General features: G+C 46.0%; 1 protein-coding gene across 1 annotated transcript in view; it reads right to left on the bottom strand.

Moving 5' to 3' along the window:
* ZC3H18 (zinc finger CCCH-type containing 18) overlaps nt 1–20660 on the bottom strand; it is a 529005-nt gene that overhangs the window by 171187 nt on the left and 337158 nt on the right. Inside the window, exon 9 of the mRNA XM_078670778.1 lies at nt 12446–12748. Within this exon, the coding sequence (XP_078526904.1) occupies nt 12446–12748 (303 nt within the window). The remainder of the gene's footprint in view (nt 1–12445; nt 12749–20660) is intronic.

The raw sequence follows: 20660 nt of genomic DNA, 5'->3' as shown, positions 1-20660 counted from the left end.
CTGTGTCTGTTCAGAGTGATTGTCGGAGGTTCGAGCCAAAATACATATGCAGCTGTGTCCACCTTTGATACTTGCGCTTTTCATAATGCATTGTGGAGGCAAAGTTACACACAGTTGGAGAACATTCATAACTTGATAGTTTGTGGAGCACTGAATGTGATCTATTACTGCGGAGTACCAGAGGTATGGGTCTGACCATGTAATCCTATGAGACTTTCTGTAGTTATAAACTAATCTGCTAGGTAGGGAGGGTGAAATGTAGGTATATTTTAAATTTGTTTACCTTTAGTATTATAGGATGCTTTTTCCGTTTGTATCTTATAGAATAGTAACAATGCTGACAACCTTGTTTGTGATAATATGTTTGGTTGTATTATCTAAGGTACTGTGCATGAGATTTTGGCGTAAACATTTCAAAGTTGCACGTTTCTTTATTTACATCTTGTATTGGACTGGTGTAAGAGTATAATGAAAGAGTGCTATTGTTATCCACGTTACTTCATGTAATCTAAGTGGCATGTTCTGGGTTGACTAGTCATTGGTGTTTTTGTTGTAGGGCAGTGGTTCCCAAACTTTTGACTCCTGAGGACCCCCCATAGAGTCACCACTGGAAGCTGGGGACCCCCAGGCAATTTGTAAGATTTAAATTTCAAACATTAAAACCGTAATTCGGAAAAAATTAACACATATGTGCACACAAAACAAATACTCAAATTACTAATGATTTTAGTGGCATATTTACAAGCCCCTATCACCATGGGAACATCACTTTCTGCGAGTTTTCTGTGGCGATAGGGGCTTTGCGTTATTTACAAGCCAACGTTAAGCCACTTAACGTGGCTTAACGGTCCCTTGTAAATAAGACTCCCTTTGACACAACGCCTAGCGTGAAAGCGGTGGGCAGTGCGTGTTGTGGTGGGCGTTTCCTCTGTGACACCCATTGATTTTGAAACTGCTGCCTATTTACAAGAGCAGCGTAAATGGGAAGCAGCGCCAAAATTAAGGCCAGGGAAAACCTGGTCTTAACTTGGCAAAACAATGAGAAGTGCTTCATTTCTCCTCGTTTTTGTAAAACGCCTTGGATTGTTTATGTTCAGCAAAGCGACCCTTCCTGCACATAAACAATCTTTAAACAAACAAAAAAAGACATTTTGAAACTTCCATGTGTGATGCATTAAGCAGTACACATAGAAGGGACAAAATGACATTTCAATATTGTTTATGTGCAGGAAGGGGTACCTTCCTGCACATAAACAATCTTCCTCTATTAAATGTAGCGGCAGTGCAGGGGAAATGCAGGGCTGCACCATATTCTTGTAAATATGGTGCAGCCTTGCGTTTCTGAAGTAGTAGAGTGTTTTGTGAAGCCAAGGAGGCTGGTCTGGAGAAGCACAAACTCAGGATTCATAACATAACACAGTGGTTAGCATTGACTTTAACATTAAAAATGTATTTCCACCCAAAGAAACCTTTTTAGAAGCATCAGGATACTGAAAGACTGAAAAAAAGTATGTCACTAACTTCTACCTTGCAGTTTCCAAGCAGTTGTTTGATGACAGTTTTTTAGTCACTGTCCTAGATTACGATTGTCACTTATGAACTGCAGTGTAACAAAATAATCTCTGTGACAAAAGCTGTAACCCACTGACCGATGCATATCAAATACTGTTTTTTAAAATGTATGGTACACTTCTTTGCAGCAGGCATATTAACCCTCTGTGTTACATTAGTTCAGTCACAGCTGTCACTGGACAAAACTCTCATGTCTCTCCAGCAGGGAAATCAATCACTGTTGTTATCTTGACATTTTTATTGTTCTTTGAAAACTGGTAATTAACCCGTTCCATGCTGCCGTCGGCCTTTGGCCGACGGCTGCACTACCTCCCCAGTGCTGCCGTCGGCCAATGGCCGACTCGGCCCCGCCCGTTTTGCGGAAGTGCCGCACTTCCGCAAAATCGCGGCCGCCGTTAAGGCGTTAAACAAGATATTTTGCAGTGCTTTTAAAACTGCTGCCTGTGGACCTCCTGGGAATGTGTGAGGGAGTCATGGGGGTCCCCGGACCACAGTTTGGGAAACACTGTTCTAAGGCGAAGAACCAACGAGTCACTGATTGCTAGTCTGGTAGGTTGTTTGTGTAGTAAGGTGGGTTTTGGAACACCGTAATACACTGAGGTCCTAAGTCTTTATGCACAGTTCTGTGTATGAGCAGAATTCCTGGAACAGTATTTACAACAGAAAGGCTCGATGAAGGGTTGCACTTTGAATATGAATATAAAATAGAAGAATAGTTGATAATCACAGTTAAGGAATGCAGCAATTAGATGTGTGTATGTGTGGATGATGTGTACATTGAGTGGAAGATGAAAGACTTGAAGAATTAGAGAGGTTGTAGAGATGCAAACTTTCCATTTCTTTGTAAAGGAAGTGGGTGTTTAGTTTTCCAGTGCATATATACATTCACTGAAAAAAGCATAGGTTTCAGGCACGTTATAGTTAGGAATTAGCATTTAAAAAAACATAGAAATTCAGTGAAAAAACCATAGGCTTCACCCATGTTATAGTTAGCTGGACGTTTCTCTCATACAAAACCTTTGAAATTCACTGAAAAAAACCATAGGTTTCAGCCACGTTATAGTTGGGAATTAGCATTTAAAAAACCCTTAGAAATTCACTGAAAAAACCATAGGTTTCAGCCACATAATAGTTAGGAATTAGCATTTAAAAAACCTTAGAAATTCACTGAAAAAAACATAGGTTTCAGCCACATTATAGTTAGGAATTAGTAGCATTTAAAAAACCTTAGAAATTCACTGAAAAAACCATAGGTTTCACACACGTTATAGTTAGGAATTAGCATTAAAAACCTTAGAAATTCACTGAAAAAAACATAGGTTTCACACATGTTTTAGTTAGCTGGACATTTCACTCATACAAAACCATTGAAATTCCCCTGTTAGAGTTAGTTCAGCTAACTATAACTCGCGCGCCCGCAATGCACTGCTGATGACGTCACATATTACATCACTCATCACATGGTTAGTAACATCAATGATGACATCACTGATGACATCATCCACTGAATGTGTCTTTCTGAAAAATAAATATTTTTATATATGTATATCTAAAGGTCGATGGAAGAATAAATAGCTAAATACGTGTTTAAATGGGTGTTTTTTTGTAAATTTCATTGTATAACTGACTTATTAAGTGTATGTTAGTGAATACATGTATTAGCGAGTAATGTTTAAATATGTAAATATCTGTATCAGTGTCTCACTGTGTATAAGTGGCTGCATGGGTTGGTGAGTAGCTACACGACTGTCTATATGGGTTATTAGTTGTTTTTTTGAGTATCAGAATGAGTGTCTGTATGGTTTGGTGGCGGGTATTACTTAGGGCACAGATGCATGAATGAAACTTCAGAACTTCAGAAGACGAAGCACCAGAAGGTGCTTGTATGCTTGGTAGAACTCAAAGCATGTCAATGGACCCCGGGAGCCTTGCAACCAGCAAACTCCTCCACTGCTGCCATGATTTCATCAGCATGTATTGGCACAGCAAGGTATTCCTGTGGCAGCTTTCAAGCCAGATCAAAACCACCTCCTCTTGTTGTGACTACTCTTCCGGCCACATTTGTGAGCTGCATGATATTGTTTGGCTTTTGCACACGCCTCAGCATCCAGGCCAGCGTCTGTCCCAGCCTTTCACTATCACCATATTGGTGAGTTTTGGCCTTTTTACCCATGTATAATATTTTTCGGTCTGCCAGATCTCTGCACTTCTTTGGTAATTTGTTTGGGTTTTTATGGCAATCATCTGACGTAATCAAGGGTGCTGTGGGTATGCGACTTTCAGTTGCCACTCAGTAGAATCTAGTCGGGCACTGATATATCGGAGTATGCCTACCCATTTTGAATGCACAATGCCCCTTATGTAGGCTTTGAATGTATGCCAGAGGGTTGTGTGATCAACGACAGCAATGTGTATTTCATCCCAAAGTACAAGTTGCTTACCTTCGGTAACGATGTATCTGGTAGAGACGATTCTAGCCGCAGATTCCTTAACGTAGAATTATCCCCAGGCGTTAGACTGGATCCGGAAACTTTTTTGCCCAGCATCCCTGCGTGCCGGGGGGACGGCATCACGCAACTCCGGCCAGGCGTTGTCAGCGTACGTGACATCAGCTAGGTCACAAAAGTCCCACCCTGGCGCGCCGTCAGTTTTCTTCGGAGAACTTTTCCACGCCACAACGCGGAGCCATCAGACAAAACTTTGGAATTATGGGAACAGTGTGCGAAATAGCAGAAAAATGGAAAAAGAATGGTGACGAACAGCACCATAAGGAGCAGTGTCAACACTGCAGCAGCCAAAGAAAAGAGAAGAGAGTACTGCCCTGAACAGCCATCCTGCCAGGATGGGGACAGCCCCCTCTGAAGACAAGGAACCCATGCAAAAATGTCACGACAACATACAGCAGGACCACAAACCCCACCAGGAGCAATAAAGGGAAACTGGTGGCAAGACAAACAGGAACGACAATCCACCAGGGGAACCCCAGCACAGAGTGCGTCAACCCCCGAAGGAACAAGAACAAGGGCACGGAGAAGACCCCAGCCCAGAGGGTAACAGAGGGACCAGAACCCTTAGCAACCAAGGGGAGAGGGAGGGGAGGGAAGAAAGAGAAGGCAAACCAGAACCTGGACCAGAGCAGAGGATCACAGGAGAACATATAACTCCATCCTCCCAGTGTCAAAGAGGAAGAAGGGACAAGAAACAGAACAAATCGTCCCGTTAAAAGAGAAAAAGAAAGCACTCACAGAAAATACAGCCACCCACCGGGAGGCAAGTGCAGAAGACCAAGTCAAAGGCCCTCGCAGAACGGGGAGGAAGGGCAGGCCGTGAAGGAATCTGTGGCTAGAATCGTCTCTACCAGATACATCGTTACCGAAGGTTAGTAACTCGTACATCTGATAGAGACTACTAGCCGCAGATTCCTTAACGTAGAATAGATATCCTAGCCATACCAACGGTGAAGGAGGGTCTGCGAAAGGGCCTCGCCGGCCTGGACATAACAGAGGGCCCCACAGGGGACCAGTCCAACAGACAAGGTGGGGAGACTCGCCCCCGCAGGCAAGGGGAAACCCCACAGCAGAACGCCACAGTTCCCACAGGGGGCAGGGGAAGAAGAAAGAGGAAGCCCATTCACACACAACAGAGGAAACAAGGCAAGGCAAGGGGAGGCCGAAGCACCCCACGTCCTTTCAGGGCTACAGAACCCTCCAGCCAAGGCCAAGGCAAGGAAGAGGAAAACGATCAAACCAGAGGCTCCAAGGAGGCAAGGGAGAAAGAAGGAAGAGCAGCCCAGGGCACCCAGGAAGACTGGCAGACTGCGCCCAAAAGAGGTAGGAACACAAGAACCCTCCCAACCCCCAAACAGCGAATATGAGGGCGAAGAAGGACCAAACACACCACCGAGAGGGGTACGCACACATGACCCAAAGGAAGCAGAACCAGAGTCACAACGCCAGGCCACTGACAGCAAGCCAGACCTGACTAACAGCGCGGCAACCCCGGAGACAGACACCTAGGGGTGCCACACAGGCATTATCATTCAGCAACAAGGAAAGAGCACCTGTAAGTACATAGGCGCCACAGAGAGCAGAGACCTGAAGGCGACCACAACTCCCCAGCGCTTAACGAGCTATATAAGAGCTACCAGCACCCCTCATAGGGTATGTTAGTCCCAACATGGGAACCCCTCTAGGAATAAACTTCTGCAGCAGAGGACAACAGAAGAGCTACTGGGAAAAAAAACGGCAGAAGGCTTGTCAAGCAGCCAAGAGAATAACAGGAGGCCTAGTCTCAGTGCCAACCTGGTGTGAACAACCTTCAACAGAACACTCACACAAGAAGGACAGGCCAGCAGCCAAAAGAGCCACAGTCCCAACAAAGAGGACTCTCAGGCATATGAAGCACACAGACCACACAACGGGGGAGACTCGCCCCAACGAAAGAACAGCTCACAAAATCCAGATCAACGCAGGTCACTGAGGGGGAGGAGGAGGAGGAGGTGGTGGTGGTGGTGGTGGTGGAGAAGGAGGAGGCCGGAGCCCCGCCAAGAGCTTCCGGATGGCCGAGTCTGCCGTGTTGTGGAACAAGAGGGTGCCATCAAAGGGAAGATCCACCAGCCGCTCCCGCACATTCTCCGGGAACACACTGTCCTGAAGCCAAGCATGGCGGCAAAGGGCAACTGAAGAAGCCATGACACGGCCAAGCACCTCTGGGATGTCCATAGCGGAGCGAAGAATAAACGCCGCCAGCTCCCGGCCACCTAACGCATGGTGTCGCAAGTCAACACCAGCACCCTCCTTGGAAGCTGCAGATTAAGAGGACTCCGCCAAGTCCCACAAGCAAGTTGTGGCCCCAGCCAGCACGCAAAGTGTTAAAGGCCCGCAGATGCACGCTGGTCGAGGCAAACCTATTGCGGCCCCAGGAGTCAAGCCTGCGGGCATCCCAGGTGGGTGGAGCCAACAGCAACAGAAGGGAAGCAAAGGGGCAAGAGGGGGCCACTGGTAGAGGGGTGGAGGGAAAGACATTCCGGGTCACGTGGCGCTGGCAGGTGCAGAAGGTGTTGGGGCACTGGATCCCCCGTGGCGGGACGCCCCCAAGTCCCTGTCAACGAAGAATGGAGCGAACCTTCAAAGGGGAGCAGCAGCTCCCTCCCACCAGAGCCTTGGTGAAGTACCTCCAAAAGATGGTCCGTGGGGAAATGGGCAGTCTGATCTCCCATGCGCAAAATTCCCACAGCTGTGGAAACAGAACGAGCGAAGGCCGCACCCACCTCTGTAGAGCCTTGCGGCGGAAAAAGCAACTCCTCCGTGGGGGACGGCTACAAACTAAGACAGCCATCCCATAAACCAAGCAGAGCGGGAAAGGGCCAGGCCCGAAAAGGAGAAAGAGGTGCCTAAGAGTGGGGGACCTGTGGTTCCTCCGCCGAAAAGCGCGGTGACAGCAAGGAGCCGTCCTTTGATGATGTTGGGGAGAAAGCCACGACGCGGCGAGGACGACACCAGCAGGCGCCCAACCTCTGGGGAAGAGGGGAAGTCCGAGGACGAATCCACGATCTGACGCCTGTCCGGTGCTGTACAGTCCACAACCTGGAGCAGGGCGTCGTCATCCAACACCACAGGAGACGCCGGACAGGCCTCCATCCCGTCACACGACGCCAAGGACCAGGGCTGGAGCCGAGGTGGTCAAGGGGCGGCGCCGGAATGGCACTGACTCCACCCCAGACGAGGCAGCCGCCTGCATGGAGGAACGAGAAGCACCTGGAGAGCGACAAGGAGTCCCCCGCCAGCCTCAGCCCATGGGGGGACGAGTGGTCCACCGACCCCCACGGCGGCGCCACGGCCGACTCGACCTCCGGAGAGGCAGCCGCCTGCATGGAGGGACCCGGGGACTGACAAGGAGCCCCCCCGCCAGCCTCGACCCCTCTCCGACAAACTGTGACACTTACCCACGGGGGAGCTATGCTTTTGCAGCACAGGAGATGGATGAGGAAGCTGAGCGAGGTGACAAAGCTTATCTGGACATGTGAGCCGAGAGAAATTTCATGCGGCGTTCCCGCTGGGACTTCGGTTTCAACCGTTGACATGCTTCGCAGTCCGTGGAGCCATGATCCTCCCCCAATCACCACATGCAAATGAGGTGAGGGTCCGTCGCTGACATCCAAGTGTCCAAAAGACGAACACGTCTTGATGCCCGAAGGTATCCGCGCACTGTTTCCACAACACACGAAAGATCAAAGGGAAAGGCCTAAAAAGGCTCAGAGCATGAATCGGATCTGACGTCGCGGACGACGCCTGGGCGGAGTCGCGTGATGCCGTTCCCCCCGGCGCGCAGGGATGCTGGGCAAAAAAGTTTCCGGATCCAGTCTCACGCCTGGGGATAATTCTACGTTAAGGAATCTGTGGCTAGTAGTCTCTATCAGATAGACCTGATCATGTAGTGACTCTATATGGAATTTCCACATTGTGTAACTAACTACCCGAGGTTGCAGGATGGTCATCTCAAGTAACAATGGTGAAAGATCGGAAACAGCTCAGGGCAAATGGTCAATTTTGTGTACCCAGGGGTTAACATCTGTGGTAAGCAGCCAATATTCAATTGTAGTTTATGTGTAAAGAGGGTGCAAGTAAAAAGAGAAGACCTGTGCAGATGGGTTACATCTTCGCCACATGTAAGAGATCACACATCTCTATGACCTCCCTTAGGGTATGAATGGATATGGGTCTACAGGTCTTTGGCAGTCTGCTATGATCCAGGGCCGGGTCCAAAGTGAAGTTGAACTCCCCTCAGGATCCTCTCAACTCCCGGGGTCTGCTTGCGGTGTATTCAGTTCTCTTCTCGAAACAAATTGCGAGAATAAATGTTGGGCGCATATAGATTTACCAGCAGTACCCTGTGGCTATATAGTAACAGCCTGAGGATGATTTAGCGACCCTCATGAGCCATATGTTGTTTTAGCAACCGGAGGTCTACGTGTTAAAAGACACACTACCCCGTGAGTAGAAGCTGTAGGAGGAGTAGTACCGATTGGTACCCCAATGGCAAGCAAAAGTGGTAAGTAGTGCCAGCGACATGTGCATTTCCTGGAGCATTGTCAAGTCCATTGCGTGTCTGTTAGGGGTTACTTACCTCCCAGATATCCACTGTCATGTTAGGCTAAGTCTATGTGGCCTATTGAGCGTATTTGTGTGTTTTTGGTATATGAGAAAAGCAGTGGTGACCTGCACTCCAACAGTATACTTGCTTACGTGGCACCAGTACCGCAACTGTAAAGTCAGGGTAGATGGAGACAGTGAATGAGAGGGTTCTGTTCTTGCACCAGTCTCAGCGTAGTGACCCAGTATCAGGAGTTTGAGAGTCTTCCAATCAGCAGGCTTTGCGATGCACCAGGTGAGTGACTGGGGCCAAGCAAGCAATGCGCACGCTCCACCATGAATAGCTCAGAAAAGGATGAGTAGCTCAGAGAAGGAGTTCCATCCAACTAGATCAGACAGCAAGGTTTCTACAAATGTGTCCAGTCGCCCCATGTTGGGTGCTTCAGCAATGCCTGTGATGTGGATATTGTTCCATCTGGAACACGCCGCCAGGTCATCCTTCTTGACTGCGATCCGTGCCACTGGATTTTCCACCTTCCGAGATGCGTCTGTCAGCCCCTTACATCCTCTTGTTCTCACGATCCAGGTGGGATTTGACTGAGTGAATTTTGCGGTTTATAGATGCCAAACCTGCCCTAAGCTCCACAAGGATAGTATATGTCATGGAGGTCCCTCTGCGCCAGAGGCCCAGTGTGCCATAAATATAAACAGGGCAAGCCTCAGGCGTGTTAAGTTTATTGAGGAGTGCACCGGTTCCCCCAAGCACAGGTTCTAAATCCTCCCCCATCCTATCACGGAAAGAAGGAGGTGCAGGCAGCCCCAGGCACGAACTTCCCTTGTCATGGCTGTGCTTCCGGGGCTCACCGGAGTGTGCAGAGAACCTATCGATGCTAGACTCGTGCCCCCGCTAGCAAGTGGTCGGTGCCCGACCCAGATAAGTCCAGCAGGGCCCCGAGCTCACACCTGCTGCAAATACAACCTGGCATCTGCAGGATAGTGTCCCACCATCATGGATTGCTATAAATATGCTGGAAGGGACACTGGAGCACCACTACATGCTGCCATTTTGGCAGCAGGCAAGGAATGCCTGGAATTTATCAATGTGAATCAGTTTTTAATAATGAAATCATATTGCAATTTGAGAACGGTTTTGAAGCAATTGGGCAAATTTGTGTTTATCATGCCGGTTTACAATGTTGGAGTTGGAAGTAGCTTGTTTGCATCATTATGTAAATTTGACCATGAAATACATTTTTAAAAATTAGGAGAAAAAAAAGAATAAATAAACAGTTGGCCAAGACCACCACCTTTATGAGGTTCAAAACAGTTGGCCAAGGAAAGATAGATGTATCTATAGATATATATATATATCTATAGATACACATAGATATATATGCACTTCGGAAAATAAGGCTTAATTTTTACTAAGCACATTCTAATAATTCAATCTATAAATGTTCTCATAATTCTCAGAGAACCTGCTTATTAGATATCTCACTGATGAGTTACAACAGCCCTGGGCTATGCGAATGGGAATACATTTGAATCACTAATACCGGAGATGACCCCTGTTTTGACCTAGTTTACCCTCTACGCCAAACTTCCAAAATACTTTCCTATAACTGAAAACATCTCTTCAATACTTTTATGTTCCGATGCACAGATGCAACTACAGCAAAATGAGTTCATCATACAATGTTAGTTTGGAAGTCCCTAGTGCATTCTGTCATTTCTAAACTATCTAGTGAGAGGTTCAATGTTTATAGCAAATGGTAATGGAGATAAAGAACACCACTGTCAGATGCATATTTCAATCATAATCAATCCTACACATTCCCCATTGAGAACAAGCACACTGGGTGTATGGGCATTATCAATTTGGTGAACTGAGAAGGGAAGTTCCTTCTTTCAGCATAACTGTAAGATGAACAAGTTACTAACCTATGGTAATGAGTTTTCTGGTTGATGTAGTGTGTGACCGCAGATTCTTCACCTTTAGAATATTACCAGGCGCCAGAGTGGCTCTTAAGATGTTTTCAGCAATGCTTCCTGTGCTGTTAGCCTGTGCCATATGGCTTCACAGTGAGTAATCTGAGATTAGAAGTACCCATCACATAACCCCAGTTCACCACGTTGAAGGCATTCTCAGTATCCAAAAATAAAACCTCTAATTTTGTTGTCCAACTATAATCAAGGCCGCTTAAAGATAGTGTGTATTAGTAGTCAAGATTTGCCTGGAATAAACCTAGTTTGATCTGGATGTATAAATACGGACATCAAACTAGTCCTCTCATTAGAACTTTCATAAAATGTTCGAATCAGAGTTTAGCCATGGGATTGGCAGACATGATCTTCAAAACTCAGGATACTTATCTGGGTATAAATAAAGTTACAAAGCTTCCCCATTAGAATGGGGATGGTATCTACTTGACCTGAGTACATAATGCACTAAACAAACCTGCTAACTTTAGGACTATTGCTGGTGTATGTAACTGATGGCTTTCACAAGGCAAAACATCCTTTGTTAGAGGTGTAGTTACCAGAATTCAGGCTATTGCATAAGTTCAGAATTCTTTTCTTGTACTTGACTACATTATATTAAATAACCTGCTATTCAGCTTTATGATTCTTAATATGTGGACCGTAGCATCTAACAGTACCTACCAATTTGTTGGAAATCCACTTGCTGAATTTTCTTGCTGTTGACTATCAGGGGATTCTTCACCTTCATCACTAGCTCACAACAGTGATAGTAAACAATATAAAAAACAGAACTTACAGAGCTTTGTCAACGGAAGTTAAGATCAGTCTTACAATAAGAAGGACTAATTCCTCAAAGACTAAAGAAGCCCATCTAAATGTTCCACTATTCGCTGCAAATTGCAGAGAATTGCTTGAAGGAAGTATATGCTTTTTATAGTAGGTGAAGGTTTGTATTTACGAAAATGGGATTTGGATTAATTTTGGCACTGGTCGCGGCTAAAGATTTCCTCATGAAACTATCAAAGGTGTAGGCAAGTGTGCTTAATATTTTCTTATTTTTTAGCTACAAAATACAGGATCAAACGTTAGCTTTGGGGAATACTACTTGTAAAGCCTCACTAGCTCATTCTGAAACTCTGATCCTACCTCATTAACCTTTCTCCTAGAAACTGGTTGTGCTACAATCTCCCACTACCAAATTATACTTACCTTACAGTATGGAAACCAAAAACAAATTAATTATTATATAACATATGAATCATCATACCAGTATGGCAACTTTTAAGTAAGTAAAACTTTGACAGGCTTCTGGCCCCCTAGGGCAGTCGAGAGCAGATTAAGGACAGCCATTGCATGCCCCAATATTATCTTTTTTACCTAATAATCTAGCTGAATGATCATCCAGGTCTTCAACTGCATTTCGGGAAATCAGGAAAACAACAGGGAACATAACTAACGTTATGAATACTATTGCCTGCCAATGCTACCTGGGACAACATGCTACATAGGTGGTTATATAACTGAGACAAACAGAATCAACTACATATTGCTTAATCCCTGTAACATGTTTAATCCCTGATATACTGAAATTCCAGTAAGAGGTGTAAGGAATGTAATCCATGTGAAGGTTGGCTAGGATCTGCCCTGGCTGTTCAATTCACCATTATTGAAGTAGGAATATTTTCCAGCTGAGATAATAAGCTATCGTAAAGACCTAACTAGAGACTTCAGTAGTAAGAGTAAAATAACTAGAAACTTGGATTAAGCTTAGACCATCAATATTTTTCTGGAAACTTTACCTAGAAGAATCTGAACCAGATCCAGAAGATCCAGAAGTCCTTCGACGCCGACGACCCCTGCTCGGAGAGGCAGACAGCCCAGATTTCTTTTTGGGGGACTTGGATCGGCGCCAGGGATCCTTCCATTCATCTGCTCTTATTTTTGACGATGTTTTTGTTGACAATGCTGTGGTGGTAGTGGTGGTGGCTGTGGTTATGGCTGTATTGGTGCCTACTGCTGTTCCTGGTACAGATGCTCCAGTCGTCACAGCTTGCGTTGTCAATGCTACTGCCCCATCTTTTTTGACTGGTTCAACTGGACGGCTAAAAAAAGAAATGTCAAGGAAATATTAAGTCTTCTGCTTCATAACCATATCTTCGTATTATAAACCAACAGCAGCATCCTATGAGGCCTTAATAGGGAGTACAGTGGTCATGAATCCAAATGTTAACATTCAAATTAGGCATGAAGAAAAACGCAGTTGGGACAACACTCAAGATTTGTTTCTTTCCATCTAACAACCACATGATAGAAGGCCCTGGTTAGCCAACCAACAAAACTAAAAACAAAAAGTATTCCCTTTTCAATCACGTGTGCGATGCAATTCCATGTGTTAGGACCTTTTTGGTTCCAGTGGTACAGAAACTGCGCCCATTTTTATATATTTAGAAAGTTTTTTATAGTGCAAACATGACCCATGTGGGTATCAGAGCGCTTCACAAATTTAGAGGTAGCAGAACAATAAGAACAATAATTTTATATTCAAGAAAAATACAGGATAAGGTAATACCCATAAAAGGAGGGTAGGCTTTACGATGTTCAGAGAGCAGAGGAGATAAACCAATAAAAAAAAGTATAATAGTCAAGGAAACTGCAGGATCAGGCAGTTTCGAGAAAAGGGAGGGTAATGTCAGGACTGATAAGTCGAAACCAATGAGATCGAAACGCCGTCTACCTCTATTCACAACCAAAACTTCCTCTTTATATTGAATCAATTGGAGTTTTGTTCTATGTTGTCAATGTGATGTATTTTTAATATCACCAACCACCCACTTCACGCACTTTCACTACTTGTGTGAGCACCTGAACTACACCTTGTAATCATTTGACTCTCCATTTATGACGTTAATAAATGTGAGATCACTGCAACCTTGTGTCCCTACATATATTGTGCAGCAAGTACTTATTAATTATTTTTGTTGCCCATCTGATTTAATCTCCTTCAGAACAGGCACTGCAAGACGCTGGTCCTGCAAGGCAGCCTCGGTCGCCTCCGGGGTCAGAGACTGTGTTGAGGGTACCCCGCTGCCACCACCGGACGGGAGGCTTCCAGGACTGCAGGAGGGCATGGTGCGGGCAACAATGGAAGGCTGCTTTTCGCTGGAACAAGGGCGCATTAACCGGGAGAGTAGGAGGCATAACAGCAGACCTCCGACGATCACGCAATCCTGCTGCAATCACCGGTCGGGTAATCGCTCGCCAAGTGCCCCGACAATAACCAGGAGCCAGGAGTCCGGAAGGTGAGGAAGCAGGGGGGGGGGGGAGGCGACTGCCAGTGGAGGAGTTCTGGGCATCCCAGTGAAATACTGCAGGAGTCACGATTACTGGAGGGCTCACCGGCCGATGATGCATCAAACCTGTGGGGTTGAGTAAGATGCAGGGGAGCCCGGGACTCATCAGTACTGGTTTCTAGCCGTTGGAGTGCAGGGAGACCACAAATCTGGTCACAGGGAGGCAGAAACGGCACTCTTATGGGCCCGCCTGACCCCAAGATGGAGGATGGGTCTCCCCACATGAGAAACCATGCAGGAGGCTTCCCTGGTGCTATTAAAGGGACATGGGAAGAATAATGAGGCACTCTGAAAGGTTCTGGGAAGACTTGTGGACACTTCAAGTTCAGTGAGTCATCGGAGCACACAGCCTATGCCTGACCCTAAGATGGCCACCTGGGCTGCTTTCGCCTCGGGAAGTGTGGGGTGCATATCGGGGGCCACACCTTTACAAACATGTCTGTCACCCACCAACACAAAAATGGATCCCCTGGCAATCGGAGGGGATACGTGCATCGATATCCTGGCGCCCAAAAGCGAGCAACATGCGGAGAGTCTAATTGAAGCATGGCCAAGCCCAAAAAACACCCCCAAAAAAACAGTAGTATGCAGTAAGTTTTCAGAGCCTACAGGGACACGAGAGACAACAAAGCTGCGATGTAGTCACCCCACACTGTGATTGCTCCTGAAATACTGCCTGTACCTACCAAAAATGATGGCCGCAACAAATACTCCTGCGTCTCTCCTGACCTTTTCTCCCTACTCCCTACCCCTCTCCACTCTACTCCTCTTTCCTGTTACTGACCTTTACCCTCACCTTTCCTGGCCCTTAGTCCCCGCCCTGTTTACCTGTTTATCAATTTTCCCGCGTCAATTGGGATCTAGCTATTTTGTCGGAACCCCGTTGGAGCTACCTGGTTTATCTATAGGGGAGACAGGCTGGGGATTCCCTCCTTGGACGTCACCTACCCAGTCGGACTTTAGACAGACTTCCTTTCGTCTCTCCTGTCGTCTCTTCCCGCATCCTCCCTCTATATATGTCTCTCCTTCCCTCCTCTCTCAATGTATTAAGACTGAACTATTTTGTCTGATGCCCCATGGAGCTACCTGGTTTAGCTATAGGGGAGATGGACTGTGGATTCCCGCCTCGGTCGTCACCTACCCAGTCGGTCTTTCGACAGACTTCCTTTTAGTCTCTCCTTGTTCGTCTCTTCCCTTCTCCTCCCTTTCTAACCTCCCCTGCCCCTCCACTACTTTTCTCTTTCCTTTCTCTCCTCTCCTAATTGTATTGATTATTTTGTGATTCATTGTGTAATTGTTGATCTTTTTCTGTAACATTGTTGATTCTCATGCAAAGCACTCTGATAACTTCGGGCCTAGCCAGCGCTATATAAAACTCTTTAAATAAAATAAAATAAAATAATGCATACCTCAGTTAGTGTAGCCTAAGGCTACCACAGGACCGTTTTGGGCCTCAGTGGGGGAATATTCTAGGGCAAGGAATCTGTGGCGAGAACTCTCTATCAGATGCTCTATTTTTCTCATTTGGAGCATTAAAATGTATTATATCTTGTATATCTAATGGAACAAAGTAATTAACCAAAATACCATAACCATTTGTGCAACAGTTTGCAGGTCCCCGTTTAATTTGATATCTGTTGTCCCAGCGAACACTAGCTTGGATTCAACATCCCCATCACTTAGTGAGATCTTCAAAAGCATCCAGGATGCAGCTGGACCCCCTACAATATCTTTCAGCGAGGTAACAGTGCCTCCCCTACAGGGAAGCTATGCTCAGATTTTAGGGAAATTTGAAACTCCGATTAACTAAAGGCTGTAATAACTGCCAGCCACTGGTCTGCCAGGGTGTTCCAGCAGAGGCCTCTGGGCTCTTCTGTCCTGAACACGCCCCGCCTCTGGTCAGCCCCAGTGCTGCACTTCCCTCTTTAACCTACTATGGGGTGGACCCTCCTGGGATCTCCAGTGTAAAGAAAAGGGTTTCCAGGCTACACTCCAAGCCAGATCCAAACATTTGCTACTAACCTTCCTTGGTTTTTATTTAGCATATAAACCAAGCAAGCAAATTATTACTGAATGCAAAGTCCACCTCTTCAGCGCTCTTTCCAAGTCAGTTATGATCCCAATCCAAAAGCAAGCAATCAATGGACAGCTCCAGACCATTTGGACGAAGCCACCATTAGCACGAGCATATCTGGAATGCCTAAACTCATAGTATCTGTGTGCATAATGGTACTGAACCTGTGGGGTATTAGATATGTGGTATGCAAATAACTGAACTTCATAAAACTAATTGGATATTTTTAAGACTTTATGGAAATATTCAAGATTCTGTGCCAGTTTTTCCCACAGAACTGCCAACCTATTTTCTCTTCCCACATTGTGCAGCCAGTAAGTTAATAGGGACTATGGAAATTCGTGTGTTATATAGCAATGAGATTAGTCTGCGACTATTACCACAGGTAAGAAGAATCTGCAGTGCATAATTGGTCTATTCCTCCAGGTTAGGGACTCTCAAGATTTGGTGCAATGACTTCACTATTGCTCAGTAGGCTAAAAAGTGTGTGTCAGGCAGTCTGTGCTTATTAACCACACTATCCACACTCCTGAGCATCCCTTCTCAGTATGAACCCCAATGGTCTCAATCTCCACGGCTGTCCAGTCACTAAGTAGTTTGGTGGTGAAGAGGCATCCAACTGTAGCTTAACCCTCATACACTCACATAACACATTTGCTAAGGGTTTTACCCATCAACTGCTTCTATACCACTGAATAAACCAGTGTTTACCAACTGAACAGGCATGGAATAACTGAGGGGTCTGTCACACACTGCTGGCCAATCGAAGAACTCTAATCTAGTACACCGCTGCAGCTGCCAACTTATTACACACTATGCCCAAATCTTCACTCTTCCCAATGACAGTCATATATGGGATGCTAGTAACAAAGCGCATATCTGTAAATCTCCCCACTATGTCTGCACAGAACCAAAAACCTTTAAACAAAATACCAAGTTCTGCAACCCAGTGCAGTTTTAGCTAAGTAGACTATAATCATAAGAAATACCATAAAGGCATCCCCAAAGCTGCTAAAAGCTACCAGCTTACAGAAAACCATACACTGTGCATCTCTCGGTCATCTCTCCAACTATCACACTGCTAAGTGCTGCATCTCATAACATGATATCCACATCTTGGTGGTCATCATGCACAATGCGAAACACTTCCCACTAAGGAACAACAAATAAAGACAGCACTCTCCACCACACAGCAAGCTTGCCACATATGCAGGCAAGTAGTTAGTTCTGTGCTCCACATGGGGTAAGTAAGCGCTATATAAATGCTATGATTCAGTGTAGGGGTGCATCTCTGGCGAATGTGGGATGAAGCCTCTGCCCACTTGTATCCAGTGTTACAGGGCTGTGGGCTTCCACTAAGGCACAGAGAACCAATCCAACTTATGAAGCAATAGCACAACTCTCGAACACAGAAAAAATGCACCATAGACTTGCGACACAAGTGGTGCAAACTTCACCACCACAGAGATCAAATACAGCTTGGGAAATAAAAGCACAGTAAACTTCACATACATGCAGAAGAGATACAGTAGAGGCAGATACAAAACCCCAAGAACACACCCATCTGCACCACACCACTGTACCCCAACTCCAGATAAATGCACTGATAATGGGTTGAACGTTACTCCCTAATTTTAAATGTTTAGAGAGAGGGTTTTTTTGGGGGAAGCACAAAACACCTTTTCTTTTCTGGTGTGAAGGTTCTTGAGTAGGGAACAATATTGTAAGACCCACTTACATTTAAACTATGTATTTCTTTAAATTCCCGAACAATAAAAGTTGCATTATTCATCTTGAAACCTCCACTACAGATGAGGGAGTTAAAGAACGAGTGGCTTCTTGCAAATGTCACTGTTGTATTCACCTTTCTGGATTTAATAAAGATCATCTGGCACTAGCTCTCTTCCAAAGCAAGTAAAACCACTTCTTACAGATAGTTTCTTCAGAACTGCTGGCCAAGCCTTCTCACATCTGGATGCTGGTATTGACCGGCTCCTTGGCATCCCAGACTTCACAGCAGCAACCCTAAGGGCATCCTACCTCATCCACGGCCTGAAAAATTATATGATCACATCAACCAATCCTGATGGAATAGCATTGACTCCCCTTCAAGGTTCACCGCATCTTCAAAGCTAGCTGCATCATTTACAAAGTCATCAGAACCAACACCACTTCTCTTGCTGACAAGCTAACCCATTTCTGGTGATTTTCGGCACAAACGTAACCAGGAAGCCATCAGACAGCAGGCTAAGCAGTGTTAAAAGAAAAAAAGAAGACAGCAGCCTTATTTATCTATGCACCAAGGATCTAAAACAAGATCCCCTTTATCCATCAGGACTGCCATAACATCGCCCCAATCTAGGATAAAATTGACCTTCGCCACAAAGCACTTTTTGTCCACAAACCAGCTGCCTCTCCTGTAACTCTGAGTTTATGCTCGTCTTGACCCTGGGCAGTACTCTGCGGCCTTTTGACTATGTTTGCACTAAAGAAGAGCAGATTTCTTACCTTCGGTAACAATGTATCAGGTAGAGATATTCTAGTTGTAGATTCCTTACCTTCGAATTTCCCCCAGGCGTCAGTTTGGATCCGGAGATTTTAGCAGTACGCCTGCGCGTCACTAGGTGGAGTCTGTGGCTCTGCGCCAGTCATTGGCATCGTGCGCACCGGAAATGACGGTGTAGGACCTACATAGATGCCCCCGTGCGCTGACGTCAGTTCTTAACACTACTTTCAATGCCAGAAGTTCAGAGCCATGAAACGCACTGATCACTGGTGCGTCACAACTAGGGCCCTTTAGGGCACTCCTATCCCTAGAAATCAGTTCACAAAGCGGGGAGGATGGGTGGGGCGATAAGGGATCTACAATTAGAAAATGTCTCTACCAGACACATCATTACCGAAGGTAACTAGCTCATCTAATTGAGACTTCTAGATGTAGATTCCTTACCTTAGAATAGATATCCCAGCAATACCAACGACCGAGAATGGTCTGCGAACCAAAATCACATGAGAACATTTTGGAGGACCGTACAGGCAAAGTACCCATCCAACCGGACTTGGGTGTCCATGCAGTAGTGTGTAGTAAACATGTGCAGAGATGCCTACGTTGCCGCCTGACAGATATCCAGGACTGGGACTCAGACTGCTAACGCAGAGCTTGACGTTTTTGCTCTAGTAGCGTGAGCACATAACCCCACAGGAGGTTCCATCGTTCTCAATGCGTAGCACAATTTAATGCAGAGGACAACCCATCAAGATATGGTCCTTTCTGCATTGCCTGACCCTTCTCGGCATTTTCATACCCAACGAGCTGATCGTCCACCCGGAGTTCTTTGGTACAATCAAGATAGAAAGATATTGCACGTTTTGGGTCCAGGCGGCAGAGTGTCTCCTCTTCCTTGGATGGATGTGGGGGTGGGTAAAAGGTGGCAGGGTAATTGATTTTCCCACACGAAAGGGTGTGACCACTTTAGGGAGGATCGAAGCTTTTGTTCAAAGCACAACTTTATTTGAATGGACAGACAGATAGGGAGTCTTGGGTGATACAGCCTGGAGCTTGCTAACTCTGCGAGCAGAGGTGATAGCAATTAGGAATGCAGTCTTAAGCCTGAGAGGGAAATTATGAAGAGGGTCGAAGGGAGCACACATAGGACAAGTCAAGACCAAATTTAAATCCCATTGGGGTAATATGAAAGGAGATGGGGGAAACAAGTGAATAAGACCCTTAAGAATGAATATGCTACTTACCAGTATGCATCTGTTCTTGGCATGTAGGGCTGCTGACATTCATATCTATAGCATAGATCGCCGCCTAGTGTTGGGTCCGGATGATTGCACCTTGTTGTCCTGGAAGAGTCTTCGAAGTATCACGAGATAGGTGGCTCCTCCCCTGGACTACAGTGCGCATGGGCATCGAATACATCCTTAGATTGTTTTTAGCCATTGTGGCAAAGATGGAATGCAATAGTGTAAACGATGACCATGTGTAAGTGTAAGAAGAAGAAGTCTGCAACCGCTACGGGGGCGCCGGGGAGGAGGGCGGGCGATATGAATGTCAGCAGCCCTACATGCCAAGAACAGATGCATACTGGTAAGTAGCATATTCAGTTCGAGCCATGGGGGCTGCTGAATTCATATCTATAGCACAGAATACATAGCAGTCCCTCCACTAGCGGCGGCTGCCCGTGCCAGTTGCAGAAGTTTGAAAAAGTGTTCTAAGAACAGCCTGCCCTACAGCTGCCTGCTGCTTGGAATGTACGTCTACACAGTAATGCTTAGTGAACGTATGTGGTGTAGACCATGTGGCTGCTCTACAAATGTCATCCAAAGGAATATTGCCTAGGAACGCCATGGAGGCCCCCAACTTGCGAGTGGAGTGGGCCCTTGGGGGGACCGTTAAAGTGCGCTTAGCTTTGTGATAGCAAATCTGAATGCACTTAACGATCCACCTGGCAATTCCTGCTTTGGAAATGGGGTTGCCTTTGTGCTGGGCTGAGAAGGCAACAAAGAGCTGTTGTGTTTTTCTGAAATCCTTTGTTCTGTCAATGTAGTACATTAACGCTCTTTTGACATCAAGAGTGTGGAGCA

Source organism: Lissotriton helveticus, chromosome 12 (assembly GCF_964261635.1).
Source record: "Lissotriton helveticus chromosome 12, aLisHel1.1, whole genome shotgun sequence".
Lineage (NCBI taxonomy): Eukaryota > Metazoa > Chordata > Amphibia > Caudata > Salamandridae > Lissotriton > Lissotriton helveticus.
The sequence above is the reverse complement of the archived record's forward strand: the minus strand, read 5'-3'. Positions and strand labels throughout refer to the sequence as shown.